The sequence below is a fragment of the Bos grunniens genome, chromosome 7 (genome assembly GCF_055505025.1).
Source record: "Bos grunniens cultivar Pamir isolate PY7600 chromosome 7, Bosgru_T2T1.0, whole genome shotgun sequence".
Classification (NCBI taxonomy): Eukaryota; Metazoa; Chordata; class Mammalia; order Artiodactyla; family Bovidae; genus Bos; species Bos grunniens.
In genome coordinates this window covers 46,706,577-46,724,581 of record NC_141171.1, presented here as the reverse complement: position 1 = coordinate 46,724,581, position 18,005 = coordinate 46,706,577, and the positions used below count along the sequence as shown (strand labels likewise).

At 52.9% G+C, this 18,005-nt stretch overlaps 2 protein-coding genes across 24 annotated transcripts in view; one reads left to right on the top strand and one right to left on the bottom strand.

The window, feature by feature from the left end:
- The window catches only part of MACROH2A1 (macroH2A.1 histone), an 81,770-nt gene extending 70,632 nt beyond the window's left edge, over positions 1–11,138 (top strand). For 12 of the 18 annotated variants that reach the window (XR_015167434.1, XR_015167435.1, XR_015167432.1 and 9 more), the window contains 2 exons: positions 1,936–2,110; positions 10,362–11,138. Coding sequence is in view for 14 of the 18 variants with exons in the window: in XM_086411684.1 (XP_086267810.1) it covers positions 1,936–2,110; positions 10,362–10,527 (341 nt within the window). In the remaining 4 variants the exon portion in view is untranslated. Of the gene's footprint in view, positions 1–1,935; positions 2,111–5,057; positions 5,108–10,361 lie in introns of all 18 variants that reach the window. The other 6 variants (XM_086411689.1, XM_086411686.1, XM_086411691.1 and 3 more) reach the window with 1 other exon arrangement.
- The window catches only part of LOC147369394 (uncharacterized), a 259,997-nt gene continuing 243,541 nt past the window's right edge, over positions 1,550–18,005 (bottom strand). For 2 of the 6 annotated variants that reach the window (XR_015167437.1, XR_015167440.1), the window contains 4 exons: positions 9,272–9,381; positions 8,539–8,698; positions 7,223–7,367; positions 1,550–3,741 (listed from right to left, as the gene is read on the bottom strand). The gene's annotated coding sequence lies outside the window, so the exon portion shown is untranslated. Of the gene's footprint in view, positions 7,368–8,538; positions 9,382–10,616; positions 15,269–15,709; positions 15,732–18,005 lie in introns of those variants that run through there. The other 4 variants (XR_015167436.1, XR_015167439.1, XR_015167438.1 and 1 more) reach the window with 3 other exon arrangements.

Genomic DNA, 18,005 nt, shown 5'->3' with positions numbered 1-18,005 from the left:
ATTATACCTTTCCTGATAAGAGGGGTAAGAAAATGAAGTGTGAGATGAGGAGAATTACTGCTGAGAACTCAAGGCAGGGCACTGCTCCCTGCTGCCAGCCTGGACCGGGGGATTTTAGGTGGACACAGGGTTTCCTGAGCACCTGAGAGTCAGGACAGGGGGCAAGGCTGACTCACCCACCAGCTGTGTGAGAACAGACCATTCCCTTCCTTTCTCTCTGGGCTCGTTTCCTCTTCTTACTAGATGGTTCCCCAGTGCCCATTCCACATCCTATTTATGATTTTTAAAATGAATCTTAATTAAGTATGGGCATCAATGGTTCCTAGGTCACACCCACACAGCCTTCTCTGAGGGTCCCCCAGGCCTTACGCCTCCTTCCTCAGTGCCTGCACATGAGCGGTAATAAGAGGGTGGCATTGCATTTGACCTCTGCTCTGCCAGTTCATTTCAGTTTTGCCTGCAAAGGGCAAGGCACTGAAGAGAGTTTGTTGGGGCACAGTTACCAAGCTCTTGCAGGAAGTTGCCCTTGGAACTGCCCACACTGAACAGGGAGGACACGCACAGCATAAAGCACCCAGCCAGGGGCTCCTGGCCTTTCCTCAGTCCCCTCCTGGCGCCTCTCTGTGCTAGCCCGGCGTCCTTCCCATTGGTACTTCAGTTCAAGCCCGTTTGGTGGCCCTCAGCAGGAGGTGTGATGAGAGGGGGGCCCTGATGCTGCTACATACCATCGTAGCTGGTGACAGAGGAGCCACAGCTGGTGCCAACCCATTAGACTTAGCACAACTAAAGGTATGTTTGCTTGTTTCCAAAAATGCGAACACATTTTGATCTTTATTCTAAGATCTATTTTAGAAAATGTTTTAAAATATTTTTAAGTATGAAGGAAATAGATAATCACTGCTAACAGAGGTTTTATCTTTTCCAAGCATGGTTTAGCAGTTACTTCTCATGTGGGCAGACCTGTGAATTAAGTCCCATGGTGTCAGTCAAGCCCGCAGTTCTTGAACCAGTCAGCAGAGCCAGGACTCAAAGTCAGACCTGTGACTTTGGGTTCAGACTGTTGCTACTGCATGAGACACTTCTCACAAATCCCTCTTCTCTGGATTCTGCTAGTCAAATAGCAGACCCAGTAACAACCAAGACCCCTGGATAGCACTTGGGTGTTCTTCACAAATTGGGTTTAGGGAACATTTGATCAAAAAGGTTTGGGTGTCTTAGTGGAACGGTGGATGGAGACGTGAGTGTGCTCCTGTACAGAAATCTGGCAGGCAGCATTCATCAGACACCTTGGTTCTAGAACCACCTTCTTTGCGCTGCAGCTTTTGGGATGGGAACCCTGGTACATGCCCTGGGAGCCAGGGGCTGACCTGTCACATTTCCTGGTGGGAGCAGACCCAGACCACTGTCTTTAGCTGGAGAGAGGCTTCTCCTAGGAGAGGAAGAGAGTAAGATGGGAAACGGTTCCATCCTAAAAACACAGTCCAATTAATTCTGTCAAAACCAGCAGGATGGGTTGGTCAGGGAGAAGACTAGAACAGCAGACATGCTATTTACTTTCCCAATAGGTTTATTCTGAACCATGTCTGAGAGATTTATAGATACATCATAATTAAATGCACATGAATCCACTTGAGGGAAAGGCGGTTGGAGACCCCAGAAGGCAATTAATTGGAGGCTACAAACATTCTGACACATTTGGTCAAGTTAGATGGTTAACGCTCTGCCTTCTGGGAGGGTAGGGAGAGTGTTTACTGTGACCTTGGCTAAAGTTCCTGATGGTGATGCATCCTAACGCCGGCTTCCCAGGTGTGGGGGTGGACGTCCCCCTTAGAGGGAGGCGGCTCTGGGGCCACGCGTCTGGGGGGATGTGCTGGAGAGTGGTCCTTGCGCTTTGTGTGGGAACCCCACTCACTGCTCCTCGCTCGTCCCCTGCAGCTGCTGTCAGCGCAGGCCATGGCCTGCCCGCCAAGTTTGTGATCCACTGTAACAGTCCCATCTGGGGTGCAGACAAGTGTGAGGAACTTCTGGAGAAGACGGTGAAGAACTGCTTGGCGCTGGCGGATGACAAGAAGCTGAAGTCCATTGCCTTTCCCTCCATCGGTAGCGGCAGGTAAGGGCATGTGGCGCCCTCCCCGGGGCGTGTGGGCCACACTGGCAGAGAGCTCCGTGCACACGCTCAGCTGAGGCTGCGTCCAGCGCTCGCTAGGCAAAGCCCCTTCCCTGTGGGATTCCCGAGTGTTCTCCACCCTCCTCTCTACCTGTGTTTCACTGCCCTGCGCATGAGGTGGATCTGACTGGGCAGGTACGTGAAACGGCTGACCCCTCTTCCCAGCCCTGAAATCTCCCCAGGGAGACTTACAGAGGTTGTGGGGAACAGTACAACTGCCCCTGAGACACACACACAACCCAGAGGGGCAGCCCTGGAAGGGTGGAGTTGTTGAACCTCTAATGGGGCAGGTAGGACTCAGCCACAAGCCCCCAACCACAACCCCCCCCGACCCCAGGTGGTACACCCCAGATGTCAGCACATAGCCCGTAAGGTCCCTGCCTGTCAGCAGCACTGCACTCGGGCTTGGGCCTGGCTAACCAGCCGAGTGATAGCAGGCAGACGAACCCCGCCTTTGGCTCTAACCCCCTACCCTGTAAAAGAAACGTGATCGTCCCCTTCATCATGCAGCATCTCAGGACCGCTCAGACATTAAGGTGCTCTCTGAAAAGAGCATGCTTTGAGAACTCTGCCATGAAGAAGGTGGGATGGCTGCCTCTGAGGCTGTGTCTCACTGCCCGTCACATCTCCAGGCTCCTCCCTCCCCAGGGTCTGAGCCTCAGGCCTCTAGAAGCCTCACCCTCTGGACAGGGCACAGTAGCAAGTGGAAAGTGGCCTTCAGAGCTGCTACAGCCCAGGGCACTGTGTCGGCAGGTGTCGGTCCCTGGGGCATCCTGCGCACACGGAGAGCCTTGCAGGGTCTCTGCCATCAGTGCCTCCCAACACCTGAGGAAGGTGGGCTGTGCAGTATAGCATGGGTCCAGCACACTGACGCCCCGTGACGCGGCCAGCTACACTGTCCTCCTGGGCCAGAACCGTTCTTTGTGCACATAGAAAGCTGCTCTTCTCAAACATTCCCCTTCCAAACCCACGAGGAGGACAGAGAGTGGACTTGGCTGGTTGTACCCTTGTGCAGACCTTGTAATGCTGCTTCCCTGAACAGTGCCATCACTGAGGGGCCCACAGCCCACATGCCAGAGCGGTCCTGGGATGTCTGCTTGAGCGGAGCTTAGCCACTATACGCAGAAGGCCTTGCCTGTAGGCAGACAGGCACCGTGTGCCAGGGTCACAGTAGTCACACCAGAGGGCCTGATACGGGAAGACTGTTCCCCGGAGCCTCTGCCTCTCCCCGTCCCTCTCCAGCAAGGACAGAAGAAGCGTCCCCCTCCTGGAGCTGAGCTATGGGTGCCACACCTCCCCTCGGGCCCTGCAGTTCTGGGCAGTGGGAGGGGGCACAAGGGCAGAAGCGGGCTCTCTTCTGGGGCTTACTAGCGAAGCTGGTGTGTGGGAGGCTGGACCCTGCACAGAGGACAAGGGAACATGCACGCCGCCCCAGCCTCGAGTCCCCGTGCCCACCCTGCCCCGTGCTCTGGCCCCATCACCTCCAAGTGCAGGTACGTCCAGAACGCACGCCGTTGGTGTTTTGGATTGTCGTCTGTCTTTCTAGTTGCCATACATCTTCATTCTGTTCTCTTCTGCCAGAAGCAAAACTTGACCATCATTTTAAAAGCCAATACCATGTAAATACACATTGAAAAGAAAGCAAAGCTGACCGAGCTAGAGCATCTAACAGCCCTTTCGGCTGGTTCTAAGAGCACCCGGCAGACACGCACCCTCCATAAAGCAGTCAGCAAGCACCCAGCAGTGAATTTCCCCAGGGACTGACCCTACTCAGTCCCAGAGCCCTTGCAAGTTTTTTTTTTTTTTTACAACGTGCTCTTGGATCTGAGCATAATTAGCCAGCTTCCTGCTTCTCCCACTTTCCCATCCTCCCACAGAAATTCTGTTATTTGGCATGGCTGTGTGACCTTTGGGAAGTGAATCACCCTCTCTGTCCCTGGCCTGCCTTATCAGCTAGTGAGGCTAAGGGACTGCCCTTCCTCACAGACGGTTCTAAGGCACAGTTAATTAGCGTTTCGGATGCACTTTGATCTACTCTGATGAAAGGTGCTTCCGAGGAGAGAAGCAATAGAGGAGTCTTTATTGGAGGTAATAATTTCACGCTCCTTCATATGACTATTGGGAAATTTTTAATTGAAGCATAGAAGTCATGCCCATAAAAAGAGCATCTGTTATTACAAACTTATTTACATTTTTCACGGAGTAAAATGTTTTAAAAAATAATCAGTTGAAAGCTTTTAAGAGGGCAGAATGCCAAAGACAAGCACATGTGCATTGCCGCCTGGCCCCACATCTGTGGGGCAGACCTTGCCCCACAGAGCCGTGTAAACAGCTGCCCTCCCTTTCATGAGCAGAGAATGGGATTACACCAGAGCCGGCCAGTAAATCACAGTGGGGTTTAGGAGGGGAAATAAAACAGCTTGTTTGTGGCATCCAGTGTCTCCAGCATAAAAGTCATGCTGGAATGAAAACAATATAAATGCAAACATGTTGGTGAAGGGCTGTGGGATCACTTTCTCTCAGCCAAGGCCCGGTGTCACGGGCATGTGGAGGCTGACCACACCCCTGCACTGCCTTCCTCCAGCCCCTAAGAGCAGGAGCCAATCCTAGAGCCCACTGAAGGCAAATGAGACCCACAGTGTAGCCCTGGGCTCGGGAAACCGCCTCTGGCCCTCCTGTCCTTGGGCATCCTGCTCACAGTATTTATGGATTCCCCCCGACTCCCTCTGCTCTGTTTGACATTAGGGGACGACCCCTCTCCAGAGGGGCAGCACTTGGGGAACAGCTAGTGTGGGGCTTTGATTAAACTCTCCTTAGATTTATGAGCCTAAAAAGGAAAGCCAGTTTGTTTTCTTCAAACTACCATTTATGGCTGTTCATTGAGTTTCAGGAGTGGTGCTAAACCTCCTATCTGCAGTATCCTCACAGCAATCCCACAAGGTGAGCAGCACTGTTAATTCAACTCAAAGGCAAAGGGGAAGCTTAGAGCGGTTAAGTCACTCACCAGAGGTCACACAGCATGTACTTGCAGAGCCAGCATTTCATCCAAGGCCCTTGGCTTCAGTGCTCTTGATATTAGGCACATGGAACCCCCACCTAGTGTCCCCTCTGGTCAGCCTTGCCAGAGGATCACACCACTCCTTGCACACTCTCTGTGGGAGATTTTAGACAACCTTGGAAACACTGCTTGGAATTCCCTGACCTGCCCAGCCACAGCATCAGCCTCCCTGCTCCCTGGGCATGGGCCTTAGAAGACAAATACAAAGAAGAGACAAACTCTATTGGGGAGAATTACTTACATGAGCCCTGAAGAGAAGGTAAGAGGCCTCTTGGGGGGTTTTGTTGCCCTGGCCTCTCTCTGGCTTTGGAGGCATTGCGTTGGATGCCAATGCCTTCTGAATTTTAGCTTCACCCTCTTGTAACCTACTGCTCTCAGCTCAGACCCTGAGAGCCTGGTCTTTACCTCTGGATAGAGTTGTCTCTGGTTGGAGAGTTATTCAAAGCCAGATAGAGCACAGGAAGGCCCAGGAGCACAGTGTGAAGTAGACCTACTCCCAGCAGACGGGGTCCACATGGGGCGACAGACACTCTGCCCGCATCACGCAAGCTACCTGCCATCTTCCAAACAGCCGAGACAACTAAACAGGTGGCCTGGTCCGTGAAGACCAGAGTCCATCTAGAAGCCACTTTTGTTCTTAGCCTTCAGGCTTGGGCCTCTAGTCTTTGCCCTCCAGAAAATCCACCTGGGCTCTCCAGCTCCCAAGACACAGCCTCTCCCCACAGGAATCTCTGGGTCCCTGGTCAGCCTCCTCAGCACTGCCCCTGGCCTGCAGGCCTGCCTTACCAGGCCTGGAGGCCAAGCTCACTGGAAGCAGGGACGCTTGGCAAAGCCCTAAATGAAGAGGGGCTCAGCCCAGCTGGAGGCAGGAAACCCTCTTCTGTGAACCCGAATCTCTGCCATCCAGATGGGACAGTGGACAGGAAACCAGTGTGTACAGACAGCCCCCAGCCATCACCGAGCAGGTGACCTGGGAGGGCACCACACGGAGGTAGCCCATGGGGTCCACTTGCAACAGTCATGGAGACTGAGGCCTCAGACACAACTGGAGTGACTTCAGGGAAGCTTAGACACCTTCTTAGTCTGGTCAAGGCAATAAAAAAGGTCAAAGTGGAAGATAAACCCTCTGAGGGGTGGGAAGCCCTTTCTCACAAAGCACCTTAAGACACTGAGGGGCCACATGGAACATGGGGGGCTCCCAGCTCTCGGGAAAGCCCACCTGCATCCCCATCGTCAGCACCACGCGGAACCTGCTTCCTAGTGGAGGAAGCTTGTGCTGAGAGAGGTCGGCACGATTCAGACTGGGATCTGACTGGAGTGGGAGCCCGTGTCCACCCTCACTCTAGAAGCGGTGGCAACTGGTCTCAGCCAGGAGGCAGACACAGCGCGGCAGTGGTAGAACAGAGTGACTGGAGAGGAAGACCCAGCCAAGCAGAGAGGCAGCGGTTATTCCACCCACGAGGGAGCCCAGCCAGCCAGCCACTAAGCCAAGAGATGAGTGAGACACACAGAGGTGAGCACCTCTCTCTAAACTGGTCGGAGCTGCACCAGGAGGGCGATGGAGCCCCTGCCCACACCACAGCAGTCAACGGCTGACGGCCCTCCACGAGAACTGGATGCTGCAGGCCTGGACGGCGGCCCTCTGGGTGCCTTGACTACAACTTTGTCAGCAGAGACAGCAGCAGTCACCCAATCCCAGCTGTCACAGGGCCTGGGAGGCCATTTCCCACCATGTGTACCTTTAGAAAGACCCTGTTCCCACTTTATAGGTGACACTATTGATTGAGGGCTCTGTGTAGTGTCTTGTTCAATGTGCACAGCCTCTCCAGGTAATAAATACTTGATTACCCGCCTTATTTCACCAGGTGGGGAAACAAGGCACAGAGCCAGGGCCCAGACTCAAGTCCTGTGGGGCTCCAGGCTGCTGCGTCTTACACATTCCATTCCATTACAAATACTTCTAAGTGTGCCTACTAGAAATTGTTTTGAGGCCGTACCTGAAGACAAGAGGAAAGCTGCTGCCACCTCCATTCCTTCCTGGTGGCCTGTGTGGTCCAGAGTGACCACAGTCCCATGGCTGAGTTTCTTCTTCAGGCTGTGACTGCCTCGGACACAGGTCTGCGTTTGTCAGCAAGAGGTCTCCTGGAAACAGATCATGTTCATAGTCACCCAACAGCAACCTTGCAGGACAAGCCAGATCAGCCTGTGCTCCCTTAACAGTGGGGCATACAGGCCTGGGCACTGTAGCTCTATGACCTCCCCACTTGTAGGTTCTTAACCTCTGGGCCCACAGTACAAGTTCAGATTATCAAGTCTACCCTGACTGTGTGTAGAACAGTGGCTCTCAGAGCATGGTCCCTGGGCTCACCTCATCAGACTTCCTGGCTGGAGCCCAGAAAACTGCATGTTGGCCACCCTTCCATAATCCTGATAGAAGCTAAAGTGGAGAACTGTTGACTGAGAGGAACAGGGACTAATATCCCTTCAGTCAGAGTCACACATCCTCCAGGGCAGAGGAATGGGAAGCTGGGGGAGAAGGTCTGTGTCAGAAAGTGCTGGGCACAACAGGTGCAGTGGCTGGCCTGGTGAGGGCGCCCCAGAGAGGCCCCGCCACGTCTCTGTACCACACCATCTCCCCTGGCTCGGGCAGAGCAGCGTCAGAGTGGCACGAGGGCAGCTCACGAAGCCCTGCCCAGAGCCAGCTCCAGTGGGGCACATGCCAGAGGAGGTGAGCTGTGACCATCAGGCCACACGACAGAGTCCCTCACCTCGGCCCAGCTCACCTATGCAGGCAAGGACACCCAGGAGGGCATCGTTAGTAGGGTGTCTGGGGCTTGTGGAGCCTGGTCTTGGGCTTCCAGTGCAGAGGTAACACCTCCCAGTGCTGCCCGGCCCCTACCTAGCCAGGTGGTGTGTACAGGCCGAGCTCTGCCTGGTCAGAAGGCCCTGGAGTTCCTGGCCTGAGTGCAGGCTGCCCCCAGCGGTGGGTGGAGCTCTGCGGTCCTGCTGCTGCCCCCCACCACCACCCCGCGACCCCACTCCTGCCCCTTCTCATGCTTTTCTCATCAGGATCAGAACAAGTGGGATCGTTTTAATTGATGAGTTCTCCGGACAGCATCTGTATTTACAGCAGGAAAATAAACATTTGCTCTTGGTGAGATGCTTCAAGGGGGCCCTTATTCGGGTGACCCTGGGACCCTGTGCCTGCACGCTTGCACCCAAAGTGGGCCTGGTCCCCCTTTCAAGAGTTGGGGGTGGGGAAGGAAGGGTAGCCCCTCCAGGGTGTGAGCTGGGTGCCCCACAGCACACTCACCAGAGAGAAGCGCCAAAATAGAAGGTCAGCTTTACTTCGTGCAGTCATTCCAGCCTGCATCTTATCCTGGACAGCATGGCCTCTGTGCTTCTTGACTCCCGTGAGGAGAGTCAAGGCAGCTGAGCCAGGCTTGTGAGAACAGCTTCTTGCCAGGCTGAGCCTGCAGGTCCGGGAGTGGGGATGAGAAACTTCCTGCACTGTTCCCACCACCCTCCACCCCAGGCCGCCTGTTGGTCACCCCAACTCTGCTGGTGCACAGAGCCCCCAGGGGGTCCTCAGGTGGAGGCTGCCTGTCCGGAGCACCATCCTGGCCAGAACACCTCTGCAGCTCTCCCTCAGCTTCTGACCCTGGTCTGGTTACAGGCTCGTGTATGCTGGCTGCCGCCAGGAGTGCCCTGTGCTTGGGGCGGGGGAACCTGTGAGGGAGCCCCAACTCTGGGGTGCACCTACTACATACAGCCTGCAGGCTCCTCTGCACAGACTGGGAACAGGTCTGGGGTGATGCCCGTGTCATCTAAGAGTGAACTTCACTTCTGAAGCATTCAGGAGTTAGTAGGGGTCCATTATCAAGCTGAGTGAAGCCCTGTTTGATTGAAAGCAAGTTGCAAGAATGGCTTTCTCCTCGGCCCTGAAAGGCTCTGAGTGCTGACGAGATTAAGTGCGACTCCAAAAGAAGCTAAGGTGGTGCACATCTCACAGCGCTTAGCGAATGAGCCAGGGAGAAATCCTGTACCTGACACATTTGAAAGCCTCTCGCCGGGCAGCAGGCACACCATTCGAAGCAAAGTCAAGTTGGCCCCACACTTCACACTCCAAGGTCAGGTCGGATGGAAGACAGTAGACCTGCAGATGAACAAAGAAATCCCCGTGGATTCCAGCCCCTCACTCTTGCCCTCAGTATCCTGAACTGTAGATGGGTCAGTAAGAGCCTGAATCCAGGGCCATTATTTGCCCTATACTAAGCCTAGTCACAGTCCTGGATCCTGTGGGTCCGCACCTGCAATGTTGCCCAGGAACGGCCCCGGGCACACACGGAGCAGAGTGCTTATCCTGTTAGTCCTGCCTTTCAGATTCTTGCCTGAGTTCTGAGCCACGTGACATTTACTTTAAATGGAATTGTATGTGAATTCATGTCAGTTTGGCGTGGAGACTTGGATGCTGTCCCTTGGGATGAAGAGCCTACTTGTCCCAGGGCTGTTCCCTTACACAGCTCCCTGACACTCAGGCCTATGGGGTGTCCAAGCTGGTGTGTACTGGGAGGAGGATATTCGGCACCCATGAAATCGGAAGGCCCATGGGGAGGGTGCAACCCTTTACCGTGGACAAGACAGAGGCTGGTGCTTCCTGGAGAAGCTCCAGCCTCCATTACCCCTGAGACTGAGCCCCCGGGGGAGCCTTTGGGAGCCTGGGCTGTATCTCAAGCCCCATGCTAGTCCCAGTGATGCTGGGAAGAGAACCGTGAGTGTTCACACCGCCCACAAGAGATAGCACACGCCCCACACGCCACGAAACACAGACCTGTCGCCTTGCTAACTGCCTCTCAGAAAGCATCATGGCACGCCCCCTGTTGGAGCACACAGCGTATTTTCCTGCAGGACACAGTTTGCCGCCGCTTCATCCTCCCCCTGCCTGGTGGCCCTGGGCTCTCACACCTGTGTCCTAGCAGCCAGAGGTTGAGGGCCGCTCGTGAACCCCAACACAGCACCAGGCCACCATGGCACAGGGAACTCGAGGAGCTCCTGGAGGGAGGAGGTGGCTGGGGAGGGTGGACCGGTGGCCGCCGTGGCCCCGTAGTTACTGAGCCCTCGTTCTCTCTCTCACAGGAACGGTTTTCCGAAGCAGACGGCAGCTCAGCTGATCCTGAAGGCCATCTCCAGTTATTTCGTGTCCACAATGTCCTCCTCCATCAAAACGGTGTATTTTGTGCTTTTCGACAGTGAGAGTATAGGCATATACGTGCAGGAAATGGCCAAGCTGGATGCCAACTAGGCTGAGGAACTGCAGGCCAGCCCGCACCATGCCCCCGCCTCCAATTTGAAAGAAAGAAAAGAAAAAAAGAAATCCCCTCCACTCCTAGTGGGAGGCGGGAACCCTTTCATTTTTTTTTCCCCCCAGTTTTGCTCATCTAGGGAAAATAAGGTTTTGGTTTCCAGTTTAATTGTGTTTGACCTTCTAAAATGTTTTTACGTTAGCACTGATAGTTGACATTACTGTTGTTAAGCACTGTTCCAGACCGTGTCTGACTTTAGTGTAACCTAGGAGATTTTATAGTTTTATTTTAATGGAATCCTGCCTGATGCAGAGCAGTGGGGAGAGCAGTCTTCTACGTGGGGCAGAGCGCAGGAAGCCCGTTTTGTAACCGTGTGTCGTGGTGCTTTATTGTACACCCAGTGGCGTTCTTTTTACTATAATGTTCCTTTTTTCCTCCCCTCAAGAAGAAAAATCATGAATTTGCAGCAGACTTAATTTTTGTTTACTTTTTGTCTTAATGTTGGATTTGAAAAATGAAAGATTTAAAAGGCAGAACAGAATCTGTTGTCCTTAATTATATTTGCAATTTGGAATTTGTGTGAATTGATTTAGTAAAATGTTAAACTGTTCTGACTGGTGTGTTCCAACTTACTGTGCCCTGAGTCCTAAGTCGGTTTCTCTCATCACAGGAATGGGGGACCCTGGGTGGGGCAGCCCACCCCTGAGAAATATTACAGTGGTCACTGCACCCTGGGGTAGGGAGAGCAGCCTCAGACCCTGATGGTCTCTAGGGGGGGAGTTCGTATAAAGTCTTTCATCCCATGACACCGGGCAAGGGTGCGATCCCATTTCATGGATGAGAAAGCAGATGTTCCAACAGCCATGTGGGTGGCAGGTGGCAGGCTGGTCTTCCAGCCTGGATCTCTAGACTCTGAGCTCCGCTTTCTCCTGCCACCTCCTCCCTCCTGACCATCTCTCTGACTCATGGCTGGACCCAGAGCCCCTGGGCCACTTACTTGCCAGATGGAGTGACAGAAGCCTTCAGCCCTCAACCCGGGCCATGCTGTTTCCTACAGGATGGGGTCCCTGTTACTGGGAGCTTTCCAAAGGCAAGGAAGGTGCTGTCACCAAGGCCCCCATCATGCTGTCAGCTTTTACAGCTGTGGGTGTTTAGGGATGATCCCTGCCACACTAGAGTAGCGAAACTCTGGCTATCTCAACTTGTTAGCAAAATGCAGACACTCTATGCTTCAGAAGGTACATTCACCTTAATCTAAATTTGCCTAAAAGGCACAGAAGACTGCTTTTGTCACTTTAGAAAAGAAACGTGCCTGATTCTAAAGCAGACTTTACCCAGGAGGAAATACATAGCACGCTGCATATCTTGGATGAATGTAAAGGATCATTTTTCCTTTCCAAACTGTGCCTAATGAAATAAAAATAGAATTCCTAAGCCATCACACAACCAGCCTTTTCAATGAAAAAGCAACTACAACACTTCTCACTCAAACCTGAAAGATTTTTTGAAATTTTCCTAAACATAAGGTGTTATTAAGACTTACATTTTCCCCCCAAGATCTTTACTGTGTCTAGATCACATATTCCTACTTATTAATTATATTTTGGCAAAAAGAAAGGTTTTTTTTTTTTAAAGATACATCGTCGGATTAACATATACATACTACCATATATAAAACAGATAATCAAGAAAGACCTATTATATAGCACAGGGAACTATTCAGTATGCTCTAATAACCTAAATGGGAAAACAATGAAAAAGAATAAATACATGTATAACTGAATCATTTTGCTGTACACCTGAAACATAACATTGTTAGTCAACTATAGTCCAATATAAAAAATTTTAAAACAATAAGAAAAAAAGAAGATGCATCTTAAAAATGATATCACTCCATCAGTAATATCTGCACACGTCTTCCTGGACAAACCATACTGAGTATCCATTCACCCAAGAGTGTTGTCTGTGCAGATGACACCTGTGATGTGGACGCTGGCTTCTAGGAGCTGGTTATTTGCTGTGTGCCAGGCACTGTGTTGAGTCTCTTACAGGTATCATCCATTCTGCCCTTGTGACAGCCCTGAAGGGCAGGTCCTTTTGTTAGAGCCAGTTTACAGCTGAGAACACAGACTGGGAGAGATTGAGTACCTTGTGATCACACTGGTAATTCGTGATAACCAGATTTAAACACAGAAATGCTGACCACCAAGACAAGGCCCAAGATGGCACACTAATCAGCAACAAAGAGAGGCCACTTGGCCTTGGTGCCATTTTCAACTCAGAGACTGAAACACAGATGGAACAGAGGTTTAAGTAGTTTCTAGGTAAATGGCATTTCCTTCGCCCTGGAAAAGGAACACCTTAAAACCCAGTCCTGTGTTTATCAGAGATCGTCCACTAGATGTCACTCAAAGGATGGGAAGCCAAGAGAGGAGAGCGCTGCAGGTTTCTGCTCTTCGATTGTGCACAAAAGAATAGACTGCATTCGTCAGGATTTGTGTGAATTATTTACCATAATCACCTAAGTGTTTCTAAACTTTCGATAATCCAGAGTGTGTTGTGCCCCTGAAATGTGGGCTCACTGAAGAAATTCTTTTCAGTGACACTGAGGGAAAGCACGCCAACCCCTCGCCTGGGATCCCCATCATCTCTAAACCACCCTGTCTGTTTTCAAAACTGAGATCAAAAACTGTTCTCTGATGTCGGCCTCATGTTTACAGGGAAAAAAGAAAACAGCTCATTACTTAAAAAAAAAATGGTATGAGTGCAAGGAACCACTTGAAACGTACACAGACCTCAAATGAAAAGTCTGCAGTTAGTAAAATTTACCAGAAGTGAGATTATTCTGGGAAGGGAGAAACCTGCAGCCTCTGCAGAGGTAAGGGCTGTCCCCATCTCCCTGGTGCTGTGAGCTGTGTTGGAGGCAGGCTTGCAGTGAGCAGGGAGGGAGCCACTCACCCCACGGCCACCACGCCTGAGCCCCAGCCCGACCTCAGGATGCAGCCGGCAACGCAGCCTGTGCCGGCAGCTGGGCAGACAACACCCCCTCCTGCTTACTTCTGAGGAGCAACCTTTGCCCTCGGCAGCTGGGCTCTGCCCCGAATAATCCAGACGATTTCGTCAGAAAGCCTATGAGCTTCCTTAAATGACATCTGAGATCTAACACAGTGCCATGGCTCCAACTGGGACCACACTGACAACTACTGTGTGAGTGTGTGTGTGTGCGTGTGCATGTGGACACGTGTGTGTACTGGTCCTCTATATCCATCATTTCATCTACTTCTCATGGCAAGCCTAGGAGGTTGATCATACCCTCCCTATTTTATAGATGAAAAAATTACAACAGAGAGGTGAAGTGTATCCCCCAAGCTATCAGTGTGGAATGGGGTTTGAACTCAACTGTCTATGTCTATAGATGGAGTTCTTCCCATCCCCTCTGCCCTGGGGACTGGCCCCTCCTATGGTATGCACTCCCAAATTTTACTCCAGTGAGACATGGCTTCTTGCCTATTCAACTTCTAGGTCCTATGCAGCTGGCCTGGGGGTATACCCAGAACCCGGATGATAGGCAAACAGAAACACGTATTTAAAACAATCCAGTGGCTTCCCAGGTGGCACAGTGGTAAGGAATCTGCCAGCCAGTGCAGGAAGATGTGATAGACTCAGGTTCATTCCTTGGGTCAGGAAGATCCCCTTGAGTAGGAAATGGCAACCCATTCCAGGATTCTTGCCTGGAGAATCCCATGGACAGAGGAGCCTGGCAGGCTACAGTCCACGGGGTCGCAGAGAGTCAGACATGACTGAGCACATAGCACACATGCGCAGTGGGCTTCAAGGACTCACGGGGCGCTTACTCTGAATGAGGCTCAGGCCAGGGCCTCCTGCAAGGACAGGTGAGACGCTGCCTCTGCCCAGCAGTGTGGGTGACCCACAGACTTAGCCACTGTATGGGCAGGGGCTTGGCAGGGGGAGCTGCACCCACGGGCTCACAGTGTTCAGGGAGACTTTCTGGGAGCAGACAACCTACAGCCAGGCTGTGTGGGGAAGGTTGGAATCCTCTAAGCCAAGACAGCCAGGAGACAGGGACGAGCGGCCGGACGGCACACAGGCATCTCTGTCCCAGCCAGGGAAGCTCGTCGTGTCCCTGTGCTGGGAGGTCCGGGTCTGCGGCCTGCTCACAGCCAGGCAGCCACGCCAGCCCTAGCTCTGCCCCATCCCTGCCCCCAGCATGTGGAGCTGTCCATCCATGGGTGTGTTTACCTGGGTCAGGTGACTGTGTTTGGTCCTAGATACAGTTAGCCCTGACAGAGAAAAAAAGGCAAGAAGGAAAGAAGAGAAAAAGGAAAGGGAAAGGATGGGAATAAGAGATGCGCAGTAATTGCCCTCTCTCACTCCATCACATCCCTCAAAACCCTGAGGCCCCACGGCTGGTCTGTTGTTGAGTCTGGCCTTCCTGGAGACGGTAGTAGCCTGGACCAGTCGATTCAGGGTGCTGGTAGCCCCCTTGTTTCCTTCTGTGTCATGCAGGCTGTATCCTCAGTCACCCTGAGTGGTCCAGCTCTCATCAGAGGCCACGGTGGCTGGGGGATGGCATGGCCCATTTATTCTTTAGCAACCATGGTGTTTAATTTTCATGGCCAGGCGCCACTGACCGGTGTTATCTTGGGAGCTGGCCTCAGTGCCGCCTCGAAGCGATCCACCTGAAGGCACTGGGGGTGGGAGGAGGGTCCCAGGCCAACCCTGGCCGAGAAGAAAGGGAAACACTCAATGGCAAAGGGTGAGGCCGCCTTTTCTTTGGCTTTTCTCCCATTTATAACCTGGCCCGTTGTGTTTGCTTCTGGGGGCCCCGATATCAAAATAATATCGCATGACCCTCCTGACAGGCAAGGCAATAAAACTGCTCATTAATCCCGGCCCCCATCACCGCCCCTCCATGCTCCTCAGCAAAGGTGTGTAAATAGACTGGCCTTTCCCTGACCCCTGAAAACCAACCCAGCCGGGCGCCTTTGTCAAACTCAGAGAAAGAATCTCAGAAACTCTCTCTCCATAGAGGGCACTTTCCCCTCACTCCCCTGCTCCCACTCAAGTGACCCACCATCACGCACATGTTCACTCACACCCATGCTCACACGTGTATGCACACACCCTCCCACACACGTGCATGTGCTCACTTTCACTCACCTAAGGCAGGAGACTCCAGGCCCTGTGTGTCAGAGGGGGCAAAATCAAGGGACAAGCAGAGAAACATCCACCTTGAACAGAATCAGCCAGGACTCTCTGCTCTATAAGACAGCTTACCTTCCTGCTCAGCAAAGCCCTCCCTGGCCTGTTTCACCCTTTGAATGTGCTTCTTCTGCTAACTCTCCCTTGAGCATGCTTAGAAGGGGCACCCACTGCTTGCCAGAGCCCACTGGGGCCCAGCACCCACAGCAGAGGGGGCACCGTCACATGTCCTGGCGCACATGCCACAGGTAATGTCATCACTGGCGAGAGGCCACCTGAGTCCTGAGCACAGACCTGGTATTACAAGGTAAAGGTCCCTGTGTGCACTGTGGGTTTATGATGACACTTTGGAGGCTTTCCTGGTGGCGCAAATGGTAAAGAATCTGCTGGGACCTGGGTTTGATCCCTGGGTCAGGAAGAGTCCCTGGAGAAGGGAATGACTACCCAGTCCACTATTCTTGCCTGGAGAATCCCATGGATGGAGGAGCCTGGTGGGGTCGCAAAGAGTCGGACACAACTGAGTGACTAACATTTTCACTTTTCACTAGGGAGGGCAGAAAGCTCAGAGTCCCAGGACGACACCCTCTGAATCTTCTTGTGTCTAAATCTAGGAAACCAGAGCCACGACCCCAACACAGAAGAACGTGGCCCCAGGATGCAGGCGGCCCAGGTGAGCCGGTCACATGTGCCTTGCTGGCAGGAGTCCCTTCCAGGCTGAGTTCTTGGGCAGGCGACCTTGATCCCAATGACCTGGGATGTCACATGGCCCTCAATTTCCATATACAACCTTCCCACAGATGAGCCTGGCCTCCCGGGCAAGAACCCTGGTCTCCTCCTAGCCAGGCTGATGGCACAGTCCCCACCAACCAACAGGAGGTTGGGCTCCAGGCCTGACCTTCTCGACATGTTCACCTATGCACACCATGCCCAGGCTGGCTGGGAAACCTGATATTTCTGTACCTTGAAACGACAAAGCTTCCTAAGCTTAGGAGAATAAATTAGAGTTGAGTTCAAGGAGGCTCAGCTGTGGCCGATGGGCAAATTGATTTGCTTCCCATCTGGGAGATTAAATTCCACTGCCCCAAAATGGCAGCAGGGTAATGAGCTGTCAGTCAAAGACTGCAGAGCTGGGGCCGCGCGCCTAATTGAACCCTGGCAGCTCCTCATTAGGGCCCCTCAGGTCTGAGCTACGGATTCCCACCTTGAGACAGCCTCCGAGCCCCAGAAGAGAAGCCACTTACTTACTTGGTCTTGCCACACAGCTTCTGTAACGAGATGCCACCTTGGGCAAAGGCTGGACCAACTTCAGGGAACTTAGGCTCAACCAAGTACTTACGACATGCTTGCCAACAGCCACTGATGGCCCCTCCAGGATTTCATTATGAGCAGACCCTAACACCTGGAGGATGCAGACAGCATCCATTGAGGTGACCCCCAGGGAGCCTCACTTTCCAGGGGCCCCTCAGCTGAACCCTCCTCTGCCTCAAGTGTCCCCAGTAACCCCAGGGCTACTCAGAGGGCAGCACCCCGAAACCATCACCATACCCCATCACTTGGCCCTTTCCAGCATGCAAGACTTGCATACACACAGAGGGTTCAATCCTAACACACCTGAGGTGATGGTCGATGTCTCCATTTATAAAATGGTTAAGGATATGAGACCATCCATGGAAGTTTTAAAAGCTGTCTTCGAAGTCGATAAAGGCCTGAGAATGGAGGAAGGCTGGTTGTTCTCTCCAGCTTCACCTTCCACCTCCGCCCCTCTTTATACCTGTCCTGACTCTGTGTCAGGCCAGTCATATCTTGCTTGCAAGACTTGGCATGTGTCAGTTCCTCGGCCCCGAACACATGACTGCTGCCTTTGTGTAACCCTGCTTGACCTTTTGGGTCTCTTCTCTTGCCCTTCCACCTCCTCCAGGAAGCCCTCCTGACCCCATCGTCCGGCTGGGTGTCCTTCCTTGGTGTAGCCTGCACACCCACCAGTGACAGCACTGTACCTGCTGGACAGCTGTCTGGCGCTGACGGCCATCTCCCCATCAGACAGCAAGTACTGTTCATTCACACACACCCCCGGAGCCCTCTGGGCCGAGCACCGCCCTCAGCTCTGATGTACAGCAGTGAGCAAGCAAAGAAGACCCCACCCTCCCCGAGTGCCCTGTGGCATCCTCAGTGCCTCACCCCAGGGAAGAAGAAGGGAAGAGGGACTCTCTCTCAGGGTTGCACAAATCACGGTCAAGCCGAGCCTGCTGGGACC